The sequence below is a fragment of the Solanum tuberosum genome, unplaced genomic scaffold, assembly GCF_000226075.1.
Source record: "Solanum tuberosum cultivar DM 1-3 516 R44 unplaced genomic scaffold, SolTub_3.0 scf00527, whole genome shotgun sequence".
Lineage (NCBI taxonomy): Eukaryota > Viridiplantae > Streptophyta > Magnoliopsida > Solanales > Solanaceae > Solanum > Solanum tuberosum.
The window spans coordinates 119,759-142,231 of NW_006239447.1; the positions used below are offsets into that span (position 1 = coordinate 119,759).

General features: G+C 34.6%; 5 protein-coding genes across 5 annotated transcripts; all 5 read right to left on the reverse strand.

Moving 5' to 3' along the window:
• Window positions 1–1,188: 1,188 nt before the first annotated feature.
• Window positions 1,189–3,785, reverse strand: LOC102594089 (putative pentatricopeptide repeat-containing protein At3g47840). The gene has a single exon (XM_006364988.2). The coding sequence runs from the start codon at window positions 3,486–3,488 to the stop codon at window positions 1,371–1,373; it is 2,118 nt and encodes a 705-aa protein (XP_006365050.1). The 5' UTR covers window positions 3,489–3,785; the 3' UTR covers window positions 1,189–1,370.
• Window positions 3,786–6,144: 2,359 nt separating this feature from the next.
• On the reverse strand, window positions 6,145–9,820 carry LOC102598038 (uncharacterized). Its single transcript, XM_015304259.1, has 6 exons — window positions 9,672–9,820; window positions 8,078–8,569; window positions 7,752–7,970; window positions 7,226–7,602; window positions 7,035–7,112; window positions 6,145–6,916 (listed from the first exon to the last, which is right to left on the reverse strand). Exons 1-6 carry the CDS (start codon window positions 9,793–9,795, stop codon window positions 6,302–6,304), a joined length of 1,905 nt encoding a protein of 634 aa, XP_015159745.1. The 5' UTR covers window positions 9,796–9,820; the 3' UTR covers window positions 6,145–6,301.
• A 3,193-nt stretch (window positions 9,821–13,013) lies between these two features.
• LOC107058487 (ankyrin repeat-containing protein At3g12360) lies at window positions 13,014–14,032 on the reverse strand. The gene is made up of 2 exons (XM_015304261.1): window positions 13,982–14,032; window positions 13,014–13,836 (listed from the first exon to the last, which is right to left on the reverse strand). The coding sequence occupies exons 1-2, from the start codon at window positions 14,006–14,008 to the stop codon at window positions 13,222–13,224; spliced, it is 642 nt and encodes a 213-aa protein (XP_015159747.1). The 5' UTR covers window positions 14,009–14,032; the 3' UTR covers window positions 13,014–13,221.
• Window positions 14,033–17,183: 3,151 nt separating this feature from the next.
• LOC107058485 (uncharacterized) lies at window positions 17,184–18,937 on the reverse strand. Its single transcript, XM_015304258.1, has 2 exons — window positions 17,790–18,937; window positions 17,184–17,457 (listed from the first exon to the last, which is right to left on the reverse strand). The coding sequence occupies exon 1, from the start codon at window positions 18,790–18,792 to the stop codon at window positions 17,971–17,973; it is 822 nt and encodes a 273-aa protein (XP_015159744.1). The 5' UTR covers window positions 18,793–18,937; the 3' UTR covers window positions 17,184–17,457; window positions 17,790–17,970.
• A 79-nt stretch (window positions 18,938–19,016) lies between these two features.
• LOC107058484 (uncharacterized) lies at window positions 19,017–21,041 on the reverse strand. The gene is made up of 5 exons (XM_015304257.1): window positions 20,869–21,041; window positions 20,302–20,781; window positions 20,001–20,210; window positions 19,522–19,922; window positions 19,017–19,409 (listed from the first exon to the last, which is right to left on the reverse strand). Exons 1-5 carry the CDS (start codon window positions 20,990–20,992, stop codon window positions 19,332–19,334), a joined length of 1,293 nt encoding a protein of 430 aa, XP_015159743.1. The 5' UTR covers window positions 20,993–21,041; the 3' UTR covers window positions 19,017–19,331.
• Between the last annotated feature and the right edge of the window lie 1,432 nt (window positions 21,042–22,473).

Below are 22,473 nucleotides of genomic sequence, written 5' to 3' on the forward strand. Positions count from 1 at the left end.
CTTGCGCACGAGTGTACCTTCTGGGCTTATGGGGGCCCAGTTAGGTGTAGTTAGCTTATAGATTACTTTAGTTAGTTCTTTGTACACTCGTGTGCATTCCCTTGTTAGTTGGATTTTAGTTCTTGACTTCGGTTTGTGTTATTCCTTCTTTTCATATTGCCTTTACTTTTCAAGTTCAGTCGGCCTATGATGCCTACTGGGTACCGGTTGTTTTGGTACTCATGCTACGCTCTGCATCTATTTCGTGATGCAGGTCCGGGCACTAGTAGCCAGCGTTGATCGAGCTTGGAGCAGACTGATCCGGAGACGGGAGTGAGCACACGACGTTTTGTACTATTTCAGTCTCCATCTGTATATATAGACTTATCTTTTACCTTTCGAGACAGTCCAGTCTCAGTTGTCCAGTTTTGGGACTTGTACTCATTTTGTTAGTAGCTCTGTACTAGTGACTTCCAGGTTCAGGGAGGGATCTTTATTTGTATTTATGTTTTGGTTTGCTTCCGCCTGTGTATATTGTTATTTGCCTACTCTTGTTTAGTTTCTACCCTCAGACCCATTACGTGTTGTTCCGGGTTACGGGTTGGCTTACCTACTGGTGGGTTATAGTAGGTGCCATCATGACTTGAGAAATCGGGTCGTGACAAGTTGGTATCAGAGCCCCAGGTTTATCGTTTTCTATTCGCTGTCAAAATCCTCTCTTACATACAAAAGTTTCTCCAAATTTCAAAAAATGTTTGTAAATTTAAAACCCATTTCAACAAATCCAATTCTACAGAACCCCCATATCAAAGTGTTGTAAGTAACAATGTCACTTTCGTTCTCTCTAAGTAATTCAAACACTTTTTTCAGTCTCCCAACGTTGCAAAGTGAATGCACGATTATATCTTTTAAAATTACAAATATAAAAACTAAACTGACAGATGGAAAATAAAAATTGACTAACATTTTAAAAAAAAATTGAAGAGATTTTTGTATGTAAGAGAGGATTTTGGCTGTGAATAGAAGAGTAAATCAATTGGAAATTGGAGAAAAAATGGTGGAAGAAAGAAATGGAGAAGAAGATGGCAGAAGAAAGAGGGAGGAAGAAAGGGTCCAACAAGTGTGGGACCCACGGTTAAGTTTAACAACTTTTTTATTTTTTAGTTAATTTTTAGGGCTAAGGACCAAAATAATACTATTTTCTATACATTAAGGACTATTTGGATAAAGTGATATATATAAAGGATCAAAATAATTCAACCCCTATAGATGAAGGACCATTTTGATCATTTTCTAGCGTTTTTTCCATTATCTCATTTTCAATGGATGAAGTTTAAACAAAGAAACAGAGCTGCTTGTGGAAATAAGCAAGGAGTTATTTTAAGTTTTGGCTACTCCAAAAGAGAAGCAATATTCTGAAAAGAAGATTCTGCTTTTGAGGATATCAGATCCAATATATCATAAATATCTTCATTTTGTGAATGTTTTTTGTCCCCAGCAACGAATGCAGAAACTTGATCCTTGAGCTTAATCCAAGACCATCCAGGCTCCTTCGTGACGCCTTTCAATCTCATCAACTTCCTCAGTTCTGCTACTTCACCCCACTTCCCCTTTGACGCATAAATGTTTGACAAAGTAGTGTGAGTCACAGCACAATTTGGAGCAAGTTTAAGAATTTGCTCAGCCGCACGGCTTCCACATTCAACATCACCATGTAGCCTGCAGCCTCTAAGCAAGATTGACCAAGCAACATCATCCTTTTCAAATGGCATATTCTTGATCATGTTCTCAGCATCAGTTATTCGTCCAGCACGACAGAGAAGATCAATCATACAACCATAATGTTCCTTTGAATAACTTATTTTGTACTCCTCTTTCATCAATTTAAAATAGTGAAAAGCTAGATCAACAAGGCCAGCATGACTACAAGCGATTAGAACACCAACGAAGGTCACAGAATCTGGTCTTAGACCAGCATAACGAATTCTTTCAAATAAACTTATAGCATCTTGGCTGTATCCATGTTCAGCATACCCATGAATCATGGCTGTCCATGATACAACGTCATTATTTTGTGCTGAATTAAATATCTTTGAGGCCTCTACAATACTTCCACATTTTGAATACATGTTGATCAAAGCACTCAGTACTAAAGGCGTATGATCTAATCCAATGATAAGAACATGAGCATGAAGTTGCTTTCCCTGGTCAAGGATTGCCGTACTACCACATGCGCTAAGTACACTTGCAAGAGCAAATTCCGTTGGCTTTGGTCCTTCCTTTCTCATCCATGTTAGCAGCTCGAAAGCTTCCTCACCACAACCAGCCTGAGCATACCCAGCAATAATTGTGCTCCAAGAAACAATGTCTCTTCTACTCATTTCATGAAATACAAGTGAGGCCGAATCCAACTGTCCACATTTGGAGTACATTGTGACAATTGAATTTGACACAGACAGAGAATCAGGAAAGCCTACACGTAAAACATTTGCATGCAGTTGTGCACCCCAGTCTAGTTTCGAAAGATTTGCACAAGCAGCAACAACTGCAGCAAATGTATACTCATTAGGAGTCACATTCGACTCTTTCATTCTCAAGAATGCTTGTATACCATATTGGTTTTGACCAATTTGAACATATGTCGTGATTACTGTAGTCCACGAGACAACATCTCGCGACTTCATTCTTCCAAATAAACACATACCATAATTTACTTTCCCACATTTATTGTACATTGTAGCAAGACTATTAGCCACATAAGAGCTCATATCCAAGCCTTTCTTCACTATCCTAGTATGCATTTCCCTCCCGTAATTCAAACACCCAATATCAGCACACGCTTTTAACACAATCGCATAAGCATACGAATCACATTCTACACCATCTCTCCACATTTCAGAAAAATACACCAGCCCTTCCTCATTGTAACCTGCTCGGACAAGCCCAGTTATAACAGCGGTCCAAGATACTACATTCCTAAGAGGCATTTCATCAAAAACTCCACAACCCTCCAACACTTTACCAGCTTTCATGTACATGTCAACAAGTGAACTACCCACAAAAACAGAACAAACAAAATTAGCTTTCATCGAATACCCATGTAATAACTCACCACACTTCAAATTCACACCAAGCCCACATGCCTTCACCGCAAGGCTAAGAGCAAAAGGGTCCATTTTGATAGTAGGATCACGCCGCATTTCTAAGAATAAAGACAATGCTTGTAATGAACTAGAGTCATTGACGTAACCAGAAATCATATTTGTCCATGTGACCTCATCCCTTTGAGTCATTTTGTCAAACATCTGGCGTGCATCTTCTAACTGACCATTTTTAACCAATTCCTTCAACTGGGAATTAATCGCTAGCATGTTTATTGGAGGAAATTCATGGTATTCCTGCATTAAATGATAGCTTCTGTTCTCCATAGCCAAAAAGTCTCCCCATCCAGCATAGGCAAATCTTGATGTTGCATAAAGTCTTTGAAGACGAAGCCTGATTGATATCATACCACTTCAGAACTAGCTATTTAACTCTGCCTACGGTTAGACACGTGATTTTTGACCGAATTTAAAATTTTAGTGCTTAAAAATAGGGGTGTGACACTTCCAGGCTTCCAGCAACCAAAATTAGCTATGTTAACTCTACCTACAGCTTTCGCTAAGCTCTAATGGCAGATTTATACTCGGCATGTTTTATTGTAGAATTTGAAAAAAAAAAATCTTGTTTTTAAAGTGAAAAAAGATATTTGATAATTGATTTAGTTGTATTTGTTCATGAATTAAGTAAAATTGAAAAAAGTGAAAAATAACTTTGAAGTTGTTATTTGAAATTTTATGACCAAACACATAAGTTCATGTTTAACTCCAAAAAAAAATAAAAAAAATTCATGATCAAACACATTCTCATAAGGTGGGATTAATTAGTTTCAGAATTAAAATTTGCTGGTGACTAAATTGTGACGTAGTTCTCATGGTTTTAGTATGTTCGGTACGAAAGAGAAATATTTTTAATAAAAATAATTCAAAAAAATAAGTAAATTTTTTGTTTTAATTTTTTATATTTGGTAGTAAAAAGAAAATATTGAACATTTAGATATAATTTGATCAAATACTATAACACCGACTTTGATCCAAGACACAACTCCCAACTCCAATTTAGGGTCCAATTCCTGATTCCGACTTGAGACCCGACAAGTAAAAGCAAATGGAGGAAGTAAATGTTTGCGTGTTATAGTGTTTATAGTTTTTTGAAACTCTTCCATGAATCAAAATATCAAGTGTAAATTGAAAGTTTCCATGTTTGAAATTAGAGTTCAATGTACATCAAAATACAGTAAGTACAAACTGCAACTCTCCATCTTTTCAGCCTTACTCAGTTATTTCAATTTGAAAATTAAGCAGTACTAAGAAAAAAACGGTGTACTTCTTTAATGTTAGAGAAAAGTATTGAAAGTACTCTTGGATTAGGTTCAAATTATTAGTTTTGTTCCTAAATTATTGACTGTCTAAAAATAAAACTCTTCTATCGGACTAAGTAAAACTTAGGTACACCTTCGATCTGGCACATGACATAGCAAGTAGTCTCAAACTCTCGTAGGAGTATGTGACTCTTAATAAAAAATTGAGAGAAGTATTGAAAATGTCCCTACACTTCAAGAGAATTTAGGGGTGTATTTCACTTATGTTATAACATCAAGGGTTATTTAAGTTCAGTTAATCAAGTAAATGAGTGTGTTTTAAGATTGTCAATAGTTCAACAATGAAACTAATAATTCGGGCTGAATTTAAGAGTGTTTTCTCTTAATGTTTAAGGTTATCATTGAAAACAATTGTGAACTTTAGTCTTAAAAGTCTGAAATAATAATTTGGGATATTTTTTTTGAGCTAAACAACCATTGAAATGAGATGAAAAAAAGTAAGCCCAAATAAGTAATTGGGTACAATTTTCTCTCTTTCTTTCTCACCATCTTTACTGAAAACCTGGTGTAATAAAATTAATTCTCCATCAACCAACAACTAGTATTTGCTTCTGCATAAAAAAAATGTCAAAGTAGATTAATTAGCATTATATCCTTAACCATCCCCATTAACTACAAATGCTAAAAATTGCTAAAAAGATGTAGCTGGCAAAACATTTTTTTTTAGTGTGAATAAATCTAAAACAATCTTATACTTTGACACTTTTAACTCTTAGGGACCTCAAAAACCCTCTATATAAACACCTTATTAGTGTAAGCAAATTTATATAATTAACTCTTAAGAAAAGAAATGAAAATGACTTGTCTCAAGTTGATTACTTTGCTTTGTTTAATTAACTTTTCTAGTGCTGTGAGAATGCTTAGAGAGGAAAATGATGATTTATTTAAGGAGGTAAATGATGCAACAACTCCTGCTAATCCAAATATCGGAGGATTTCCGTTTCCATTTCCATTTCCATTTCCAGGTGGAATTCCGAATATTGGTTTCAATATCCCGAATTTTAATATTCCTGGATTTGATATTCCTGGTCTTGGTACGGGTACTGGTGTTACTGATCCATTTAATTTCCCAATCCCTGGAGTTCCTACTGTTGGTGTTCCAGTCCCTGGAGTTCCTGAAGTTGCTGCTCCAGGCCCTGATGTTGCTGGTTCACCTCCAGTTTAATTTATACTTATTAATTAGGATCTTATGTTTTAAAAAAATATAAATGAAATGAAGGAGTAGTTTTATAGAGCCATAGGCTCAAATGAATTATTTCTTGTCCTGTTTTTTGGATGTAATTGATTATAATTACTCAAATGAAATAGGAAATGGGGTATATATCAAGTTAAAAAGAAATCGTACTCTTGATAGTATTTCTTGTTTTTACCCGTTTTGCTAGCTTCCTTGTGATATCCTTTTAATATCTCGTTATTGACTAATCTAAATTTGCATTGCCTACGACTCATTAATGGAGAAAACACTCTTGTACTGGATGGAAGACAATTTTGTGTTTTATGATTTAGTGTCGAGACTCGAGACAAGTATCATGATGTAGGATTTTAATTACCAGTTACTATACTATGAAGCATAAACATGATGGAATGGAATTGCTTTTGTAATATGCAACACCACTAGCCAAAGATATACTAAGAATTTCATAATAAATCAAATCAAACACTTGAGAATAGCATTGATGGAGAAATTCGCTCAAGTTTCAAGCACAAACATTACAATTGGGAATAAGGCACCGCCAAGAATCCTGATTCTCTGATTACATATATAATAATGTAAAATGTTGTTGCGCGTTATTTTACTAACGAAGAAGACACTCCTCTGTGCAACTGTTATCTGTAATGTAGTTAATACAGCTTGTACTTTCCTGGTCGAAAAAGAAACTTGGACCAATATGTTGATTTTGCCACATCAAACCATAGTTTATACTGGAAACACCCAAATAAAGCTACAGGAATACCAGCACAAGCAGCAATGAGCTTTGGCTCCCAATCCGTATGATTACTATAGACCAAAAAGAATGCTGTTGTAAACGCCAAGAGCATGCTAACTATCGAGACAAACAGCGTCGTGAGTCCGAACAATAACTTGGCAGGCAATGACACAAGAAAATCATCTTCAGCATAGCGAGATGTAAGAATGGACAAGAACATAATGATGGAAAGGATTGAGCTGAATAGTGCCACCGCATCTGATATGACGAAGACCCTAAATCCATTGAATTCTAGCAATATTGGAATACCAGTATCACTATTATTACCACCTGGCACAGTAAAGCCTGCAGCAAAAACCATCGTGGCGATCAAGGTTGCAACAATCATACAAGAATTTGCCGTGTCTTTCATCCACCTTTCCCCTTCTTTTAGCAGTAGGTTATGCTCTTCTGTGAATACTTCCCTAGGGGTTTTCTCAGCTTTGTTTTTGATATTGTGGAGTGAAGGTGGTAAAAGTTTCTCCACTTCCTATCCAATTAGTAATTATATATCATTGATCAGCAGCAACCCAAATTATTAATTAACGCCTTTAGTTCATACTAAACAAATAAAATGCAACAAGATGTGTTTCCGATCCATCTCTCACCTTAAACCACAATATCTCTTTTTGCATCTGAAGTGCTGCTCCAGAAACCCTGAGAAACGATGGCAGCATAATCTTCTCCTGTTGACCATCTCATTAATAATACACCGATGGAGACTTTTTTATTATACAATAATATTTCCTCTTAAATTGGAATAGGTAACATGTATTGTTGAAAAAGAGAGAGGAAATACCTTATTATATAAGTTTGAACATCCTAACGTCCCAGCCAAATGCAACATGTTATTGCCATTAGTATCATATTTTTGAAGAAGAAAGTTTTTCATTCCTCCTGTTTGGTGTATAAGACTGAATACTTTTTCCTGTCTATTAAAAATCGCATAATGGAAAACGGACCACTCTCTGTCAAATTCCCATAGGAGACGAGGATGATTGTGAATAACCACAGCTAAAAACTCTACATTTCCTGCTATTGCAGCAAATTGGATCAATTTTTTCCATCTTACTAGCTCCAATAGCTTATCCTCTCCGCTTCTTTCACACTCCGCCCAGAGCTCCTCAAGTAGTAGACCACCTTGTTTCTTCAGTATATATCTTTCCGGGAGTAGCCCTGAAAAACTTAGCAATTTCAGCACTACAAGCTAAGCTGCTGATGATCGATATTAAGCTTGTCTTGTCATACAAAATAGAGGGAGACATTGATATTAATTATTACAACTTTCTTGGAATTAATTAAGACAGTACGTAATTAAATCTTACATGTAATGAATCGGCTCCTGACCATGGAAGTCGCGCTAATAAACTTTCTCCACAGTACTAGTGGAGAATTATAAGGTCCTTCAATGGATCTCTTCAACTTTCCTTGTTGGTTACTGATAACTAAGGACTTGTGAGATAATATGTAGAAGACATCAAGATTTCCTTGTAACATTTGAGTGGTTAATTTTCTGTCCTTGTTGAATATTTTTAATGCTACATCTACAAGAAAAAAAGTTGTACGTACGTAGGTATTGAAAATTAGTAGAAATAATGCAAATCGTAGTTCAGCTTGTTGATTTAAGTATCATGTGATTGTGCTTACGTACCGTACATCTCATTGTGGGTAGTGATCTCAAGAAGTGATAATCGTTCTGTTTGGTTTAGCATGTCAAGATTTGTGACCTCAAAAAGGTATGATACCATAGCTTTATGCCCATAAATAGCTGCCGCACTGATTGGAAATATTGCACGGCCGGCAGGATCCAGACCATGGATGTTTGGTAGATTGTTATTCCTTTCCCTCATTGCTTTAACAATTTCAATGAACCCTGAATTTACTGCAAAATTAAATGCCGTATTCCCATTATTAGTTTTCAGTTCAAAGTCATCTGGTTCCATCAGAGTCATTAGCTTTAGCACAAATCCGGTGCTTCCTGCTAATGCTGCAATTTGAAGTACTGTTTCACCAAATTCCGATATCTTTTGACGAACCAAACTTGGATCCTTTCTTAAAATTACTTCAGCAACACTCCACTTATCTTTCATAGCAGCCAGAGCAAGAATTCTATATACATCGTCATCATTCATTTTCCTTTCATCTGCATATTAATTAAGTTTCAAACCACGCATTATTAATATTGTCACTTCACTAATCATATAAGCGCCAGCCACATGACACAAAGTTTACTTACATGAGAGAAAAGACTTGTCCTTGTGGATGATTATAGAGAAATAGAGAGATTTCCTATGGAAGTTCCTAAAATTTTTAAGATTTGCATGGAATTATTGTCCTTCCAATTTTCTAGCATTGTAAAAGATTCTAGAGAGAGGCCACTATTTTGTAAATATCTAGAGACTTATTTAACAATTATTATTTACACTTTAGCCCCTAAGTTACTAGTATAAACAAAGGGCATCCATTTGTAAAATCATCAAGAAAAAATCAACAAAGTTCTCTACAACACAATTCTTCTTAGTAATCCTCTTGTGTTCACACTTTCATTCTCTTAGCGATTCCTAGAATTTTAGGCTGGCTGGCTAGCTTGGCATAGCAAGATAGTGAGCAAGTGGTGCAAGAACGTAAGCAAGTTGTCAAGTGCTGCACATGTACTTAGTAAAAGACTAAGGACGTAACACTTCTCTGTATGTATTATAAACAAGTATTACATATATGTGTGGTATAACAAGGGTAAAGTGGACAATTATTATAAATTAATCAAATTAATAATTGATTTTACTTTTTCAAGGAATGCCATTTACTTTTCATTGCTACAAGTTATAACACAACATAGAATTTAAAAGACTGCAATTAGCAATTAATGAAAATTAATCAATTAATAAATTTGGATATAATTCAAGAATGCCAATTAATTAGAAGAGCTAATAAAAAGGCAACTCTTCTCCTCATATTTATTTGTAATGGCATCTCATTTTATCAGATTTCATTATAATAAAATTCATCTTTTTTTTTCTAGTAGAGAACCTAAAAGGACAGAATGAAAATAGCCATGAGACTCCAACTTTCACTATATATATTCACTTTACGCAATTAATTTAACACAATATTAATTGTTAAGGCACATAAATTTTGTGTATCATTGTCGATGAAATTGTATAACATATTTAATTATCGTACCATATAGTATCTTAATTTTATTATTCAAATATCATCCTTCTAGAGAGTGATAGTTGTGAACTTACTAGGAACTAGTGCAGGGTCGGGAAGTTGATTTTCAATATCCCTTCCATCTCGAGAGCCAAATTGTTCATTATCGTCACAATGTTGAGAAACTGGTTCAATTTCATGGGAAGGCTTGCTCTCCATTATTATGTTTTCGAATTGCACTGCTAACACAAACTAAATAAAGATAAAGAAAACTCTTGATCTCCAATGATTGTTTCTATGTTTATTTATATTCTTGTCTTAGGAGACAAAAAGGGAAAAAAGTATGATTGTTCTTTGCTTGAACAATATGAAGAACATATTCCATTTTCAATCACACGTAAGAATTTGATTTTCCTTTTTCTACGTAAAACTCAACCATTGCCACAGTTCAACTTTGAAGGACCTAAGTATACATTCATTTGTTTTCATTTGTTTCCATTAAGATTAAGACGATTTATTCTCAATATATGAATGTGCATATAAAATTAAACATTAATATTAAATTAAAAATTTAAGTTCCTGGAATTGATTGTTCTCTCAACATAGAGCTAATTTCTGAGAGGAAAACTTTAAAAAATGACTATAGTTTGGGCCTAATTAGAGCTCTACAGCTATAGTTTGCTTAATTATGAATTATAGTTATATGTAAGGAAGAGGAGAGAGGAGAGGGAGGAGAGAGGCGGGCGAGACTAGGAGAGGGAGGAGAGCGAGATCTGGGAGAGAGGAGAGAGGTTGAATACCTGTATTTGTTGTATCAGGTTGTATCATGAATACAAGTGTATCAAAAACTATTGTATTTAGCTACATATTAGGAGGAGAGAGGCGAGCGAGATTGAGAGAAGAAGGAGAGAGACGAGCGAGATTGAGAGAGAGGAGAGAGAATGAATACATGGTGTACATTGTATCACGAATAGAATTGATACATAATACAAATAAAGTTGTCTGAATACAATTGATATTAAATACAAATCTCTCACGTGTATTTTGATTGAATACAATTGATACATGATATTGTATTTGTTGTATCAAGTTCTTTCACAAACACAATAGATAACAATTGATGTGTATTAACAAACACAACTTGTATCAACGAATAAATTTGGCAGAATGCAAATTGTCACAATACAATTGATACATAATACATATACAATTGATACATAATACAAATATAGTTGATATGAAATACAAATACATTTGATACATAATACAAAATACAAAATACAATTGTCATATTATGTGGAATGTTTTTTGGGTTGGAGAGAAATTTGCTATAAAACCCTTACCTGTAGCTATGAATTGTACTTATTTTAAACTATAGTGACATATTACATGTTTGTCGTGTTGTGTAATTTTCCCAAAATTTAATTCAAAAAGTGCTTATCATATACTCTTTTATTTATAAAAAAAGTACTAATTAATTCGAATGATTCTGGCCCAAATTAAATTAAGTTTGTTACACTCATATCACTGCACTTAATATACTTAGCTTGGAATTTATTTTTTTACTATGTTCATCTATATTCTTGTCTTTATAGACAAAGGGGAAAAAGGAATGATTGTTCTTTGCTTGAACTATATGAAGAACTCATTCCATCTCAATCACGTAAGAATTTTGGTTTTCCTTTTTCCACAGAAAATTCAATCATTGTCACATTTCAACTTTAAAGGATCTAAGTATATATTTCTTACTAGTTAAGCCCTCATTTGCTTTCAAAATTAAGTCCGTTTGTTTTCAATATATGAACGCATGTGCATATAAAATTAAACATCTAATTTCTGAACTATTTATAATCAATTTTCTAGGAGAAAATTTAATTTAAAAAGTTCTTATCATATACTCTTTTATTTATGAAAAAAGTACTAATTAACTAAAATGATTCTTGCCCAAATTAAATTGACTTTGTTACACTCATATTACTGCACTTATTATACTTAGCTTGCAAAAAGAAAAAAGGTCACAAGAGTAGAATCATAACTATACAAATATATTGAAAATACAATATACATTTACAATTACGATATATATATAGCAAGAAAACAAACTTAGACAGTCAATAGAGGAACATTCACAAATTAAACTAGTACAAAAGACAAGGAAAATAGAAGAGACAACTTTATATTAAAGGTGTATATATGTATAGAGTAAGCAACTCTTTTCCTTACGAATATAATAATTATATACTTATCTTGTAAAGAAAATAAAGGCCACAGAAGGAGAATCCTAATTGTACTAATATGCTGAAAATATAGTGTATATTTATATTTACACTGTACCAAGTCCACATTACTTGATATATCAGTTAAATGTTCACAAAGGAAGTACCTCCAGATGTATGTGCTATAGAACTCCTACTTCTGACTCCATTCAATACACTTTTGGTGAAGGAGAAGTTGCTGCACATAATTGGAAAGTTATAGGGGTTCTATTTACAATTATGATACATAGCAAGAAAACGAAGTTAGGCTATTCTGTTCCTCCTTTGATTCTTCTCTCTAAATTTTTCAGTGATTTGAGGACTATATATAATAGCACATTTTTCGAATGTAGCTAGGAGGCCACATCTTGATCTCTTATGAATATACCATGAATTTATGAAAATTTTGAGATCACCTATATTACCGTAGTTTCAATTTATTGCACCCAATCAATACATACCCCTCAATTCCATATTAAGTTAATTTTTGAGGTGTTTCACACCCTTTAAGAAAAGTAGATTAAGACATAAATTGAACCTATTTTTCCATTTTTACCCTTATTAATTATTGTCAAATTTATGATTAAAATAACTAAATATTAATTAATCACTAATTCCAATACTAACTAATGAAGGGTAAAATTGGAAGAACACTCTAAAAGTAGTCTTGAAAACTGAACAATTAAATTAATTTGAAAAATGAAAAATGCCTCAAAAATTACTTAATATGGAATGGAGGGAGCATTAATTAGTGCTCAGTATAGCAAAGTTAAGAATACTTGATATATCAGCTAAACTTCAGTACGTACTAGGAAGAAGATAAGCGGACTCTCAAATCGATTCATGACTTTGGAATATTCTTATTATGTAAGCTGATTTTAATAATTAAGTGTTTCGGCTATTATGCCATGAATTCTGTTGTTGTGTTTGACGATAAAGAGTATTCAATTGACCAATATTTTGTCCATGTTGCTACGCCAGTACTGGGCTCAACAGCTAGCAATGGATCAAAATTAGTTGATCTTTTTGTTTGTGTTTGATCACATCATAATTCTTCTAATGCAGTAGATATATATTTCTCAGTTGTAAGACTTGAGGTTGATATACAAAAGTTGTCTAAAATGTGAAGTTGTGAACTTAGATTATCAAGAAACACGACTTTTCTTATATTTGCGCTACATATACAAATCAAACTTTTCTACATCACTCAAAACTTAAAAGATTTTTACACTTGAAGTTGCATTGTTCAATAACAGTAATCTTTACTCCACAATACAGAATGAACTGTTCAATTGCAAGTTTTTGTGTTTTATGATTTAGTGTCGAGGCAACTATGATGATGTAGGATTTTGCATACATACAACCATTATCTGCAATGAAGGCTCTGTTGTTAAAAGAGTTTGTGCTTTCCTGGTCTAAGAAAGAACCTGGACGAATATGTTGATTTTGCCACATCAAACCATAGTTTATACTGTAAACACCCAAATAAAGCTACAGGAATACCAGCACAGGCAGCAATGAGCTTTGGCTCCCAACCCGTATGATTACTGTAGACCAAAAAGAAGGTTGCTGTAATCGCCAAGAGCATGCTAACTATTGAGACAAACAACGCCGTAAGTCCGAAGAATAACTTGGCAGGCAATGACACAAGAAAATCATCTTCAGCATAGCGAGACGTCAGAATTGACAAGAACATAATTATGGAAATGATTGAGCTGAATAGAGCCACTGCATCTGATATGACAAAGACCACAAATCCATTGAATTTTAGCAATATTGGAATACCATTATCGCCGTTATTACCACCTGGCACAGTAAAGCCTGCAGCAAAAACCATCGTGGCAATCAAAGTTGCTACAATCATACAAGAATTTGCAGCGTCTTTCATCCACCTTTCCCCTTCTTTTAGTAATAACTTATGCTCTTCGGTGAATAATTCCCTTGGCGTTTTTCCAGCTCTGTTTCTCATCTGGTGGTGTGAAGGTGGTAAAAGTTTCTCCACTTCCTAGTCAATTAGTAATTATCATTCCGCAGCAACAAAAATTTTTGAGAGCCATAACTCTTCCCATTAATGAAAACGCTAAAAATGAATGCCTTTTAAGTATACATATAACAAGAAGTGGAAAATATAGTTTTATGTAATCTCTCACCTTGAACCACATTATCTCTCTTTGCATTTGAAGCGCTGCTCCAGAAACCTTGAGAAATGCAAGAATTAAACAATACACTAAATAGAAAATTTCCTTCTCTGTATTTCTTGATGATTAAACTATACAATTGGTGCTGTATTTATACAGGTGTTGAAGAATCTTTCTACTAACAAACTAGACAGGTGTCTATTTCTAATTGACCTATTTCTAACAAACAAAATAAATACAAGAAGTAAAAGAAACGTTGCAAGGCCTAATGATATGTACAGATTTGTTTATTGGATCTGAGTGTATGCTTAAGCCCAAAACGTTTAGGCCCAAAGTTTAGCTGGTGGTAGAAGTCCAAATGAGTCCCAAAGCCCAAATATCGTTTTCACCAATAATCAACTTTCTCTATTCATTACAATAGTCATTCTTGTGGCTATGACAGCTATGAAATCCAACACCCCCCCTCAAGTTGGAGGCGTAGAGGATACTCCCAACTTGTGAAGAAGGCTATGGTGAAGAGGTCCAGCAAGAGATTTGGTGAACAGATCGGCAAGCTGAGAAGAGGAACGAACATGAGAAAGAGAAATGAGGCCGGCGAGGTACTGTTGACGAACGAAATGACAGTCGATTTCGACATGCTTCGTTCGTTCATGAAACACGGGGTTTTTAGCGATGTGGATTGCAGCTGAACTATCTGACTGAAGAGGAACTGGTAAAGAGATCGGAACAGTGAGATCGGCGAACAAACGAACCAACCAGGTGAGTTCTGCCACTACCCTTCTCATTAATCTATACTCAGCTTCAGCTGAGCTGAGTGAAATCGAAGCTTGCTTCTTCGATTTCCATGAAATTGGAGAAGAACCAAGGGAGATATAAAACCCACTGACTGATTTTCGTGAATCCGGACAGGTACCCCAGTCAGAATCGCAGAAAGCCAACAGCTTGTATGATGAATCACTGTTCATAAATAGACCAAGACCAGGGTCCTTCAACAAATAGCGGAGAACCCGTAAGGCTGCAGTAAAATGGGGAACCCTTGGATCTTGCATATACTGACTAAGATGTTGTACGGTGAAAGAAAGATCTGGTCTGGTGTGAGTAAGGTAATTCAACTTTCCCAATAAATGCCTGTAGGTAGTTGGATCCTTCAAGGGGATACCATCATTTGCCTTTAATTTGACAGTAGGATCCAATGGCGCGGAAACAGGTGAAAGATGTAGACAATCAAATTCTGCTAATAGGTCTAAGGTGAACTTGCGCTGAGACAGAATCAAACCATTAGGCTCGCGAATAACTTCTAGTCCTAAAAAGAAATGCAAGTTCCCAAGATCCTTAATCTTAAACTCAGCATCTAAAAACAATTTTAAATCTTGTAAAGCTGCTGCATCATCACCTGTTAATAGAATATCATCTACATAAACTGCAACAATAGAGATGGAGTTGTCGGTTTTCTTAAAAAATAAAGAATAGTCATTTAGAGAATGACTATATCCTTTGAAACTGAGAGCGGCAGTGAGTTTGGAATACCATTGGCGCGATGCTTGCTTAAGACCATAAATAGACTTCTTTAACAAACAAACATGAGTAGGTGAAGGAGGTGTAATCCCAATAGGAAATTTCATATATACTTCTTCATCAAGATCTCCATGTAAAAAAGTGTTATTGACATCCAACTGAAACAAATCCCATCCTTTCTTTACAGCAAAAGCAAGAATGCACCGAATAGTTGTCATTTTCACCACTGGTGAAAATGTCTCGTTGTAATCCACCCCTTCTTTTTGAATATCACCTCTAATAACCAGTCGTGCCTTAAGTCTTTCAATAATACCATCTGAATGTTGTTTCACTTTATATACCCACTTACAAGGTAAAGCCTTTTTCCCATGAGGTAATTCAACTACATCCCAAGTTTTGTTCAATTCTAGAGCAGATAATTCTTTATGCATTGCTTCCTGCCAGGCTGGATCATGTGCTGCCTGTTCATAGCTAACAGGTTCATGGATACTAGAAACAGAGGTGAGCATGACTTGATTAATAGAAGATAATTTGTTGAAAGGAAAAGAAATAGGGGTAACAGGACTCAGAAAACAGGTTGAACTCACATCTGTGAGTTGAAGGGCATTGCAAACATAGTCTTTAAGATATGCAGGTGTCCTAGTAATTCTAGAAGACTTTCTAAGCAAATCATCAATAACAGGATTGGTGGGAGAAATACTGGAAACCCTAGGATAAGTGGTATTAAGAGAGTCAGAAATATGGGAAGAAGGTTCTAAAACAGTGGTATCTGAAGGAATAGGGTTAGAAACAGAAAAGGGAATATCAGAATTGGAAGGAACAGTGTAATCATCATAATCAGAAGAGGGAGTGGAAACAGGAAAAATCTTTTGAGAAAGATGTGTGTCAGATGCAAAAGGGAAGTACTCTTCATGAAAGACAACATTTCTGGAAATTGATATTTTCTTTGTTTTTAGGTTTAGAACTTTATATCCCTTTTTTCCATAAGGATAACCCAGAAAAACACAAGGTAGAGCCCTTGGGTCAAATTTTGTTCTGTGAGGAGGAAGAGTAGAAACAAAACATAAACACCCAAAACATTTTAGAGTTGAGTAAACAGGATTAGATTTGAAAAGAATTTCAAAAGGTGTTTTATGGTCTAATACAGAAGAAGGAAATCTGTTTATGAGGTAAGTGGCTGTTAATAAACATTCCCCCCAATAGATAATAGGTAAATGAGACTGATAAAGTAGAGCTCTTGATGTTTCTAACAACTGCTTGTGTTTTCTTTCCACTATCCCATTTTGTTGTGGAGTGTAAGCACAGGTAGTTTGGTGGATAATTCCTTTGCACAGAAAAAAATCAGTTTGCAATTTCCCACTTCCCAATTCAAAAGCATTATCAGTTTTGATTATTTTAACCTTGGAATTGAATTGTCTTTCTATCATGGAGATAAAAGATTTGAGAATGGGAAAAGCATTGGATTTAGTGCTAAGAAGATGTGTCCAAGTAGCTCTACTAAAATCATCAACAATAGTTAGAAAGTATCTAAAACCATCATGTGTGGGAGTTTTGTAAGGGCCCCAAATGTCTACATGAATCATATCAAAAACTGCTTTAGTAGAAACAAGACTTTTGGGAAAAGGTAGTTTAGATTGTCTTGCCATAGGACAGATCACACAGGGAGAAGAAAATTTAGAACAAGAAGATGAAACTGGAACAATTTTCTTCATATTACTCAAAGGTATATGGCCTAATCTGTAGTGCCATAAATTTTCTTTTACATTAGGATCAAAGAAACTAGAACAGGAAGTAAAAACATTTGCTACTGAACTAGGAAAAAGAGAACAATTAGAACTAGAACTAGAAAGACTATTTGTAGAAGCAGCTGCTTGGAAAACATTCTTGGTACTAGCTGTTGATTGAGATGACTTGAAAACATATAGACCATCTTGTTCCTTACCAAGCACCAGAGGGCTCTTCAGTGAAGGGCCCTGCAACATGAAACAATTGTTAGGAGTGAAAAGAAGAAACTTCTGAAGTTGATTGCACAATTTATGAACAGAAAGGAGATTGAACTTAAAAGAAGGAATGTAGAGGACATTATGAAGAAGAAGATCAGGCAAAAGATAAACAGATCCTGAATGAGTAACAGTTACTCTATGAGAATTAGGAAGGGTGACCAAAATAGGTTTGGGTAGAAGATTAAGACTAGAAAAACAAATTCTATTAAAAGTCATATGCTCAGATGCTCCACTATCTAAAATCCATGAAGTACTGTCACTTTTAAACAAGCAAGCATGTGAACTGAGAAACTTAGCCTTACCAGCACAGGTAATGTTTGCATTAGCATCAAACTTTCCTCCAGTCTTCTGATTCATCTTCTGTAAAAGGTCCAGAAGCTGTCCAACATTTTCTTGACTAAGTGACTTTGGATCTGTAGAATTTTCCATCACCTGATTGCCTCCTTCATTAGTGTTGAAGGCATTGTTGACCATAGCTCCTTTCTAGTACCTTTTGTTCTTTGTGAATTTAAAATCTGGAGGAAAACCATAAAGTTTGTAGCATTGTTCAATGTTATGTCCTACTTTCTTACAATAGTTGCATGTCATAGTGTTTTTCTTAGAAAAATTCCCTTGTTGAGCCTTATAATCATCAAACCTCCTAGATCCTGCATTACCAACAAGAAAAGATGCTGATTCTCCTGGGTAATTGGGAGAAGCATGAATTTCTCTTTGTTTCTCATCTTGAATAACCAATGAATATGCTTGACCAATGTTGGGGAGAGGGGAAGATAAAAGAATGTTACTTCTAACCCCTATGAAAGTCTCATTGAGACCCATAAGAAACTGTAATAATCTCTCATCCTGATGAGCTTTCACTCCTTTCTCTTTAGCACCACAAATACAATCACAGCTACAAGCAGCAAAAGTATTGAGGGCATCCAATTCATCCCAAAGACTTTTCAATTTTGTAAAGTATGCAGAGATACTTGAGTTTCCTTGAACAACAACACTTAGATCTTTCTGTAACTGAAATAATTTTGCTCCGTTAGCCTGACCAAATCTATCTTCCAGGTCAGACCACAGAACTTTGGCATTTTGAGAATACAAAACAGATTCAGCAATCTCTTTTGAGAGAGAATTCAAGAGCCAAGAGAGGACCATGTCATTACACCTTGACCAAGCCTTTTGAAGGTTTGTATCAGTAGGAACAACTAGGGATCCATCAATGAAACCTAGTTTGTTCTTTGTTGACAGAGCAATCATAACAGACCTTCTCCAGCCTCCATAGCTTCTGCCATGAAAGGCAGTGGAGACCAGATTCATGCCTGGATGATCAGAAGAATGAAGATAAAAAGCATGTGAAGAATTCCACTGTATTGATTACAGGGATCCTATCACTTGCTTGAGTAGTTTGAACCACAGGTGAATTTTCGCCTCCAGTCATTTCAAAAAAAATATACAGAGAAGAAGAAGAAGAACTTCAAACGAGGGATTATGCAAGAAAGATCAACCTTGCTCTGATACCATGCAAGAATTAAACAATACACTAAATAGAAAATTTCCTTCTCTGTATTTCTTGATGATCAAACTATACAATTGGTGCTGTATTTATACAGGTGTTGAAGAATCTTTCTACTAACAAACTAGACAGGTGTCTATTTCTAATTGACCTATTTCTAACAAACAAAATAAATACAAGAAGTAAAAGAAACGTTGCAAGGCCTAATGATATGTACAGATTTGTTTATTGGATCTGAGTGTATGCTTAAGCCCAAAACGTTTAGGCCCAAAGTTTAGCTGGTGGTAGAAGTCCAAATGAGTCCCAAAGCCCAAATATCGTTTTCACCAATAATCAACTTTCTCTATTCATTACAATAGTCATTCTTGTGGCTATGACAGCTATGAAATCCAACAAGAAACGATGGCGGCATAATCTTGTCCTGTTGGCCAGCTCATTATTTAAACAATGATAATTAACCCAAACACTATTATTATACAATATTTCCTGTATCTATGAAAGAAACATGTATAGTTTAAAAAGAGAGGAAATACCTTATCAAAATAATTTGTGACCCCTAACCTCCCAGCCAAATGTATAATGTTATTTCCATCGATATCATATCTTGGAAGAAGAAAGTTTTTCATTCCTTCTATTTGATGTATAAGACTGAGGATTTTTTCCTTTCGAAGTAAAACCGCAACATGGAAAATGGTCCGGCCTTTTTGGTCAATGTAGTCTATAAGATCAGGATAACTGTGAATAACCAGAACTAAAAACTCTACATCTCCTGCTATTGCAGCCCAACGGATCAAGCCTTCATTTATCAGTACGTCCGATAGCTTATCCTTTGCACTTCTTTTACACTCCGCCAATACCTCCTCAAGTAGTAGACCTGCTTGTTTCTCCGGTACATATCTTTCTGGGAGTACCCCCGAAGTTTGAAGCAATAGCACTACAAACGAATGATATTAATTAAGCTTGTCTTGGTACAAAATTGATTAAGACATAGTTAAGGTCAAGTAGATCTTACATGTAATGAATTGACTCCTGGCCATGAAAATCAAGCTAATAAACTTTCTCCAAACCGGAGAATAACCTCCTTCAATGAATCTCTTCAAATTTTCTTCGCGGTTACTGATCACTAAGGACTTTCCAGATAGAATGAGTAAGACACTAGTTTTTTCTTGTAACGTTTTACTGGCTAATTTTCTGTCCTTCTTAAGTATATTTAATGCTACATCTGCAATAATTAATTAACTTAGCGATACAAGTGTAGCTATAAACAACATAAGAAAAACAGAAAAAGAAAGTGATTTTAGTTTATAGCTTACCATACATCTCATTCTGGGTAGTGATCCGAAGAAGGTCTAAGCGTTCTTGTTGCTGTATCAGATCAAAACTTGTGACCTCAAAAAGGTATGATACCATAGCTTTATACCCATTCATAGCTGCCGTAGTGATTGGTAATCTTTCCTGGTAACCACGGATGTTCGGTAGATTCTCATTTCTTCCCCTCATTGCTTTAACAATTTCAATGAACCCTGACCCTGCTGCAAGAGAAAAAGCTGTATTCCTGTATTTATTTTTCACTTCCAACTCACTTACTTCAATCAGTTTCATTAGCTCTCGCACAAATCTGGTGCTTTTTGTTGTTGCTGCAATGTGAAGTATTGTTCCAAGTTGGTCCGATATCGTTTGACGAACAAAGCTTGGATCCTTCTTTAAAATTTGTTCAGCAAGCCTCCAATTATCTTCCACAGCAGCCCGCCAAAGAATTTCACACACATTTTCATAATTCACTTTCATTCCATCTACAAATTAATTAAACTTAATGACGTTGTTGTAAAAATTCAAGACATTTACGTTATCTAGAAATAGATATATAGTTGTGAACTTACTAAGAATTAGTACAGAGTCGGGAAGTTGATTTTCAATATCCCTTCTGTCTCGAGACCCAACTTGTTCATTATTTTCACAATCCTGAGCAACTGGTTCAATATCATGGGAAAACTTGCTCTCCATTATTATATCTGCACTCTTGTTTTCGAAATGCACTGCTAACAGAAACTAAATAAGGATAGAGAAAACTCTTGATCTCCGATGATTGTTTCTATGTTTATTTATATTCGTGTCTAGAGTGACAAAAAGAGAAAAAGAACGAAGAACTTATCCATTGCTTGTTCACCAAGTAAAGCACCAACGATAACAAAAGTAACATACACAGAGTTGTGACGCATAAGGATGACTCTGTAAAGTCCTTCAAGAAGCCCACCTCTGCTTTTTCTAGCAACAGGGGGTTTCTACTTTCTAGCTCTGCTCCTCGAACAATGTTGTTGTGCTACTCAAGCTCGTACGTTTCACATCAATGTATTTCTTCCACAACACAACTCCATGCTTCATGAATGAACAAGACTAGAAGTAAATTCACCAGCCAAAAGATTAAAGTCATGACTTTAGTTATTTAGCCCTCATTTCAACTTTGAAGGATCTGAGTATATATTCTTTATTAAGCCCTCATTTGCTTTCAAAATTAAGTCTGTTTGTTTTTAATATATGAATGCATGTGCATATAAGTTAAGCATTAGTATTAAATTAAAAATTCTAGTTCCTCAAATTAAATGTTCTCGCAACATACAACTAATTTTTGAACTATTTACAATCAATTTTCTAGGAGAAAATTTAATTCAAAAAGTGTTTATCATATACTCTTTTATTTATGAAAAAAGTACTAATTAACTAAAATGATTCTCGCTCAAATTAAATTGACTTTGTTACACTTATTATACTTAGCTTGCAAAAAGAATAAAGGTCACAATAGGAGAATCATAACTGCAATAATGATTCTCCTCCAATCCTGTGACTTCTATTCTTTTTGTAAGTCAAGTATATTAAGTGTATTGATATGAGTGTAAGAAAGGGGAAAAAAAACTTTATTTAACGTTCTTTTATTATTTTGTTCTCCTAGAAACCTGATTGTAAAGAGTTAAGAAATTAGCTCTATGTTGCGGGAACAATCAACTCCAATAGCTTGAATTTTTAATTTGATACTATACTCTCTCTATTCCAATTTATATAATTTATTTTTCTTTTTAGTCGGTCCCAAAAAAAAGGACATTTATTTGTATTTAGTAATAATTTAACTTTAAAATGTCTATTTTATCATTATTGAAATGATTTATAGTCACACAAACATCCATAACTTATTTAATATCACAAGTTTCCAAAGTCTATCTTTTTTACTTAAATTTTGTGTCAAGTCAAACTAACTTCACATAAATTGAGATAGAGGGATCGGAGTAGTTTATAATTTCATATGCACATTCATATGTTAGAAAACAAACAGTATTACGATTTAGAGACAACATCTTAATATTAAGATGTTTATTAAAATTAAGATGTTTTAATCGTAATGAAAATAAATGAAGACTTAACTAGTAATATATATATATACACTTAGATTTAAAATTTCAAATATGGCCATGGTTGAGCATTCTGTAGAATTC

Bases quoted from the DNA above. Each gene is read 5' to 3' on its own strand.
- LOC107058487 (XM_015304261.1), bottom strand. From the start codon at position 14,008: ATGCAAAGAGAGATAATGTGGTTCAAG. The intron at 13,837-13,981 runs GTGAGAGATTAC...CTAATTGACTAG, and splicing joins GAGAGATAATGTGGTTCAAG to GAAGTGGAGAAACTTTTACC.
- LOC107058484 (XM_015304257.1), bottom strand. From the start codon at position 20,992: ATGGAGAGCAAGTTTTCCCATGATATTGAACCAGTTGCTCAGGATTGT. The intron at 20,782-20,868 runs GTAAGTTCACAA...ATTAATTTGTAG, and splicing joins CGACTCTGTACTAATTCTTA to ATGGAATGAAAGTGAATTAT. The intron at 19,410-19,521 runs GTATTTCCTCTC...GCTGGCCAACAG, and splicing joins TCACAAATTATTTTGATAAG to GACAAGATTATGCCGCCATC.
- LOC107058485 (XM_015304258.1), bottom strand. From the start codon at position 18,792: ATGAATCTGGTCTCCACTGCCTTTCATGGCAGAAGCTATGGAGGCTGG.
- LOC102594089 (XM_006364988.2), bottom strand. From the start codon at position 3,488: ATGATATCAATCAGGCTTCGTCTTCAAAGACTTTATGCAACATCAAGA.
- LOC102598038 (XM_015304259.1), bottom strand. From the start codon at position 9,795: ATGGAGAGCAAGCCTTCCCATGAAATTGAACCAGTTTCTCAACATTGT. The intron at 8,570-9,671 runs GTAAGTTCACAA...ATTAATATGCAG, and splicing joins CGACCCTGCACTAGTTCCTA to ATGAAAGGAAAATGAATGAT. The intron at 7,971-8,077 runs GTACGTAAGCAC...TTTTTCTTGTAG, and splicing joins TACCCACAATGAGATGTACG to ATGTAGCATTAAAAATATTC.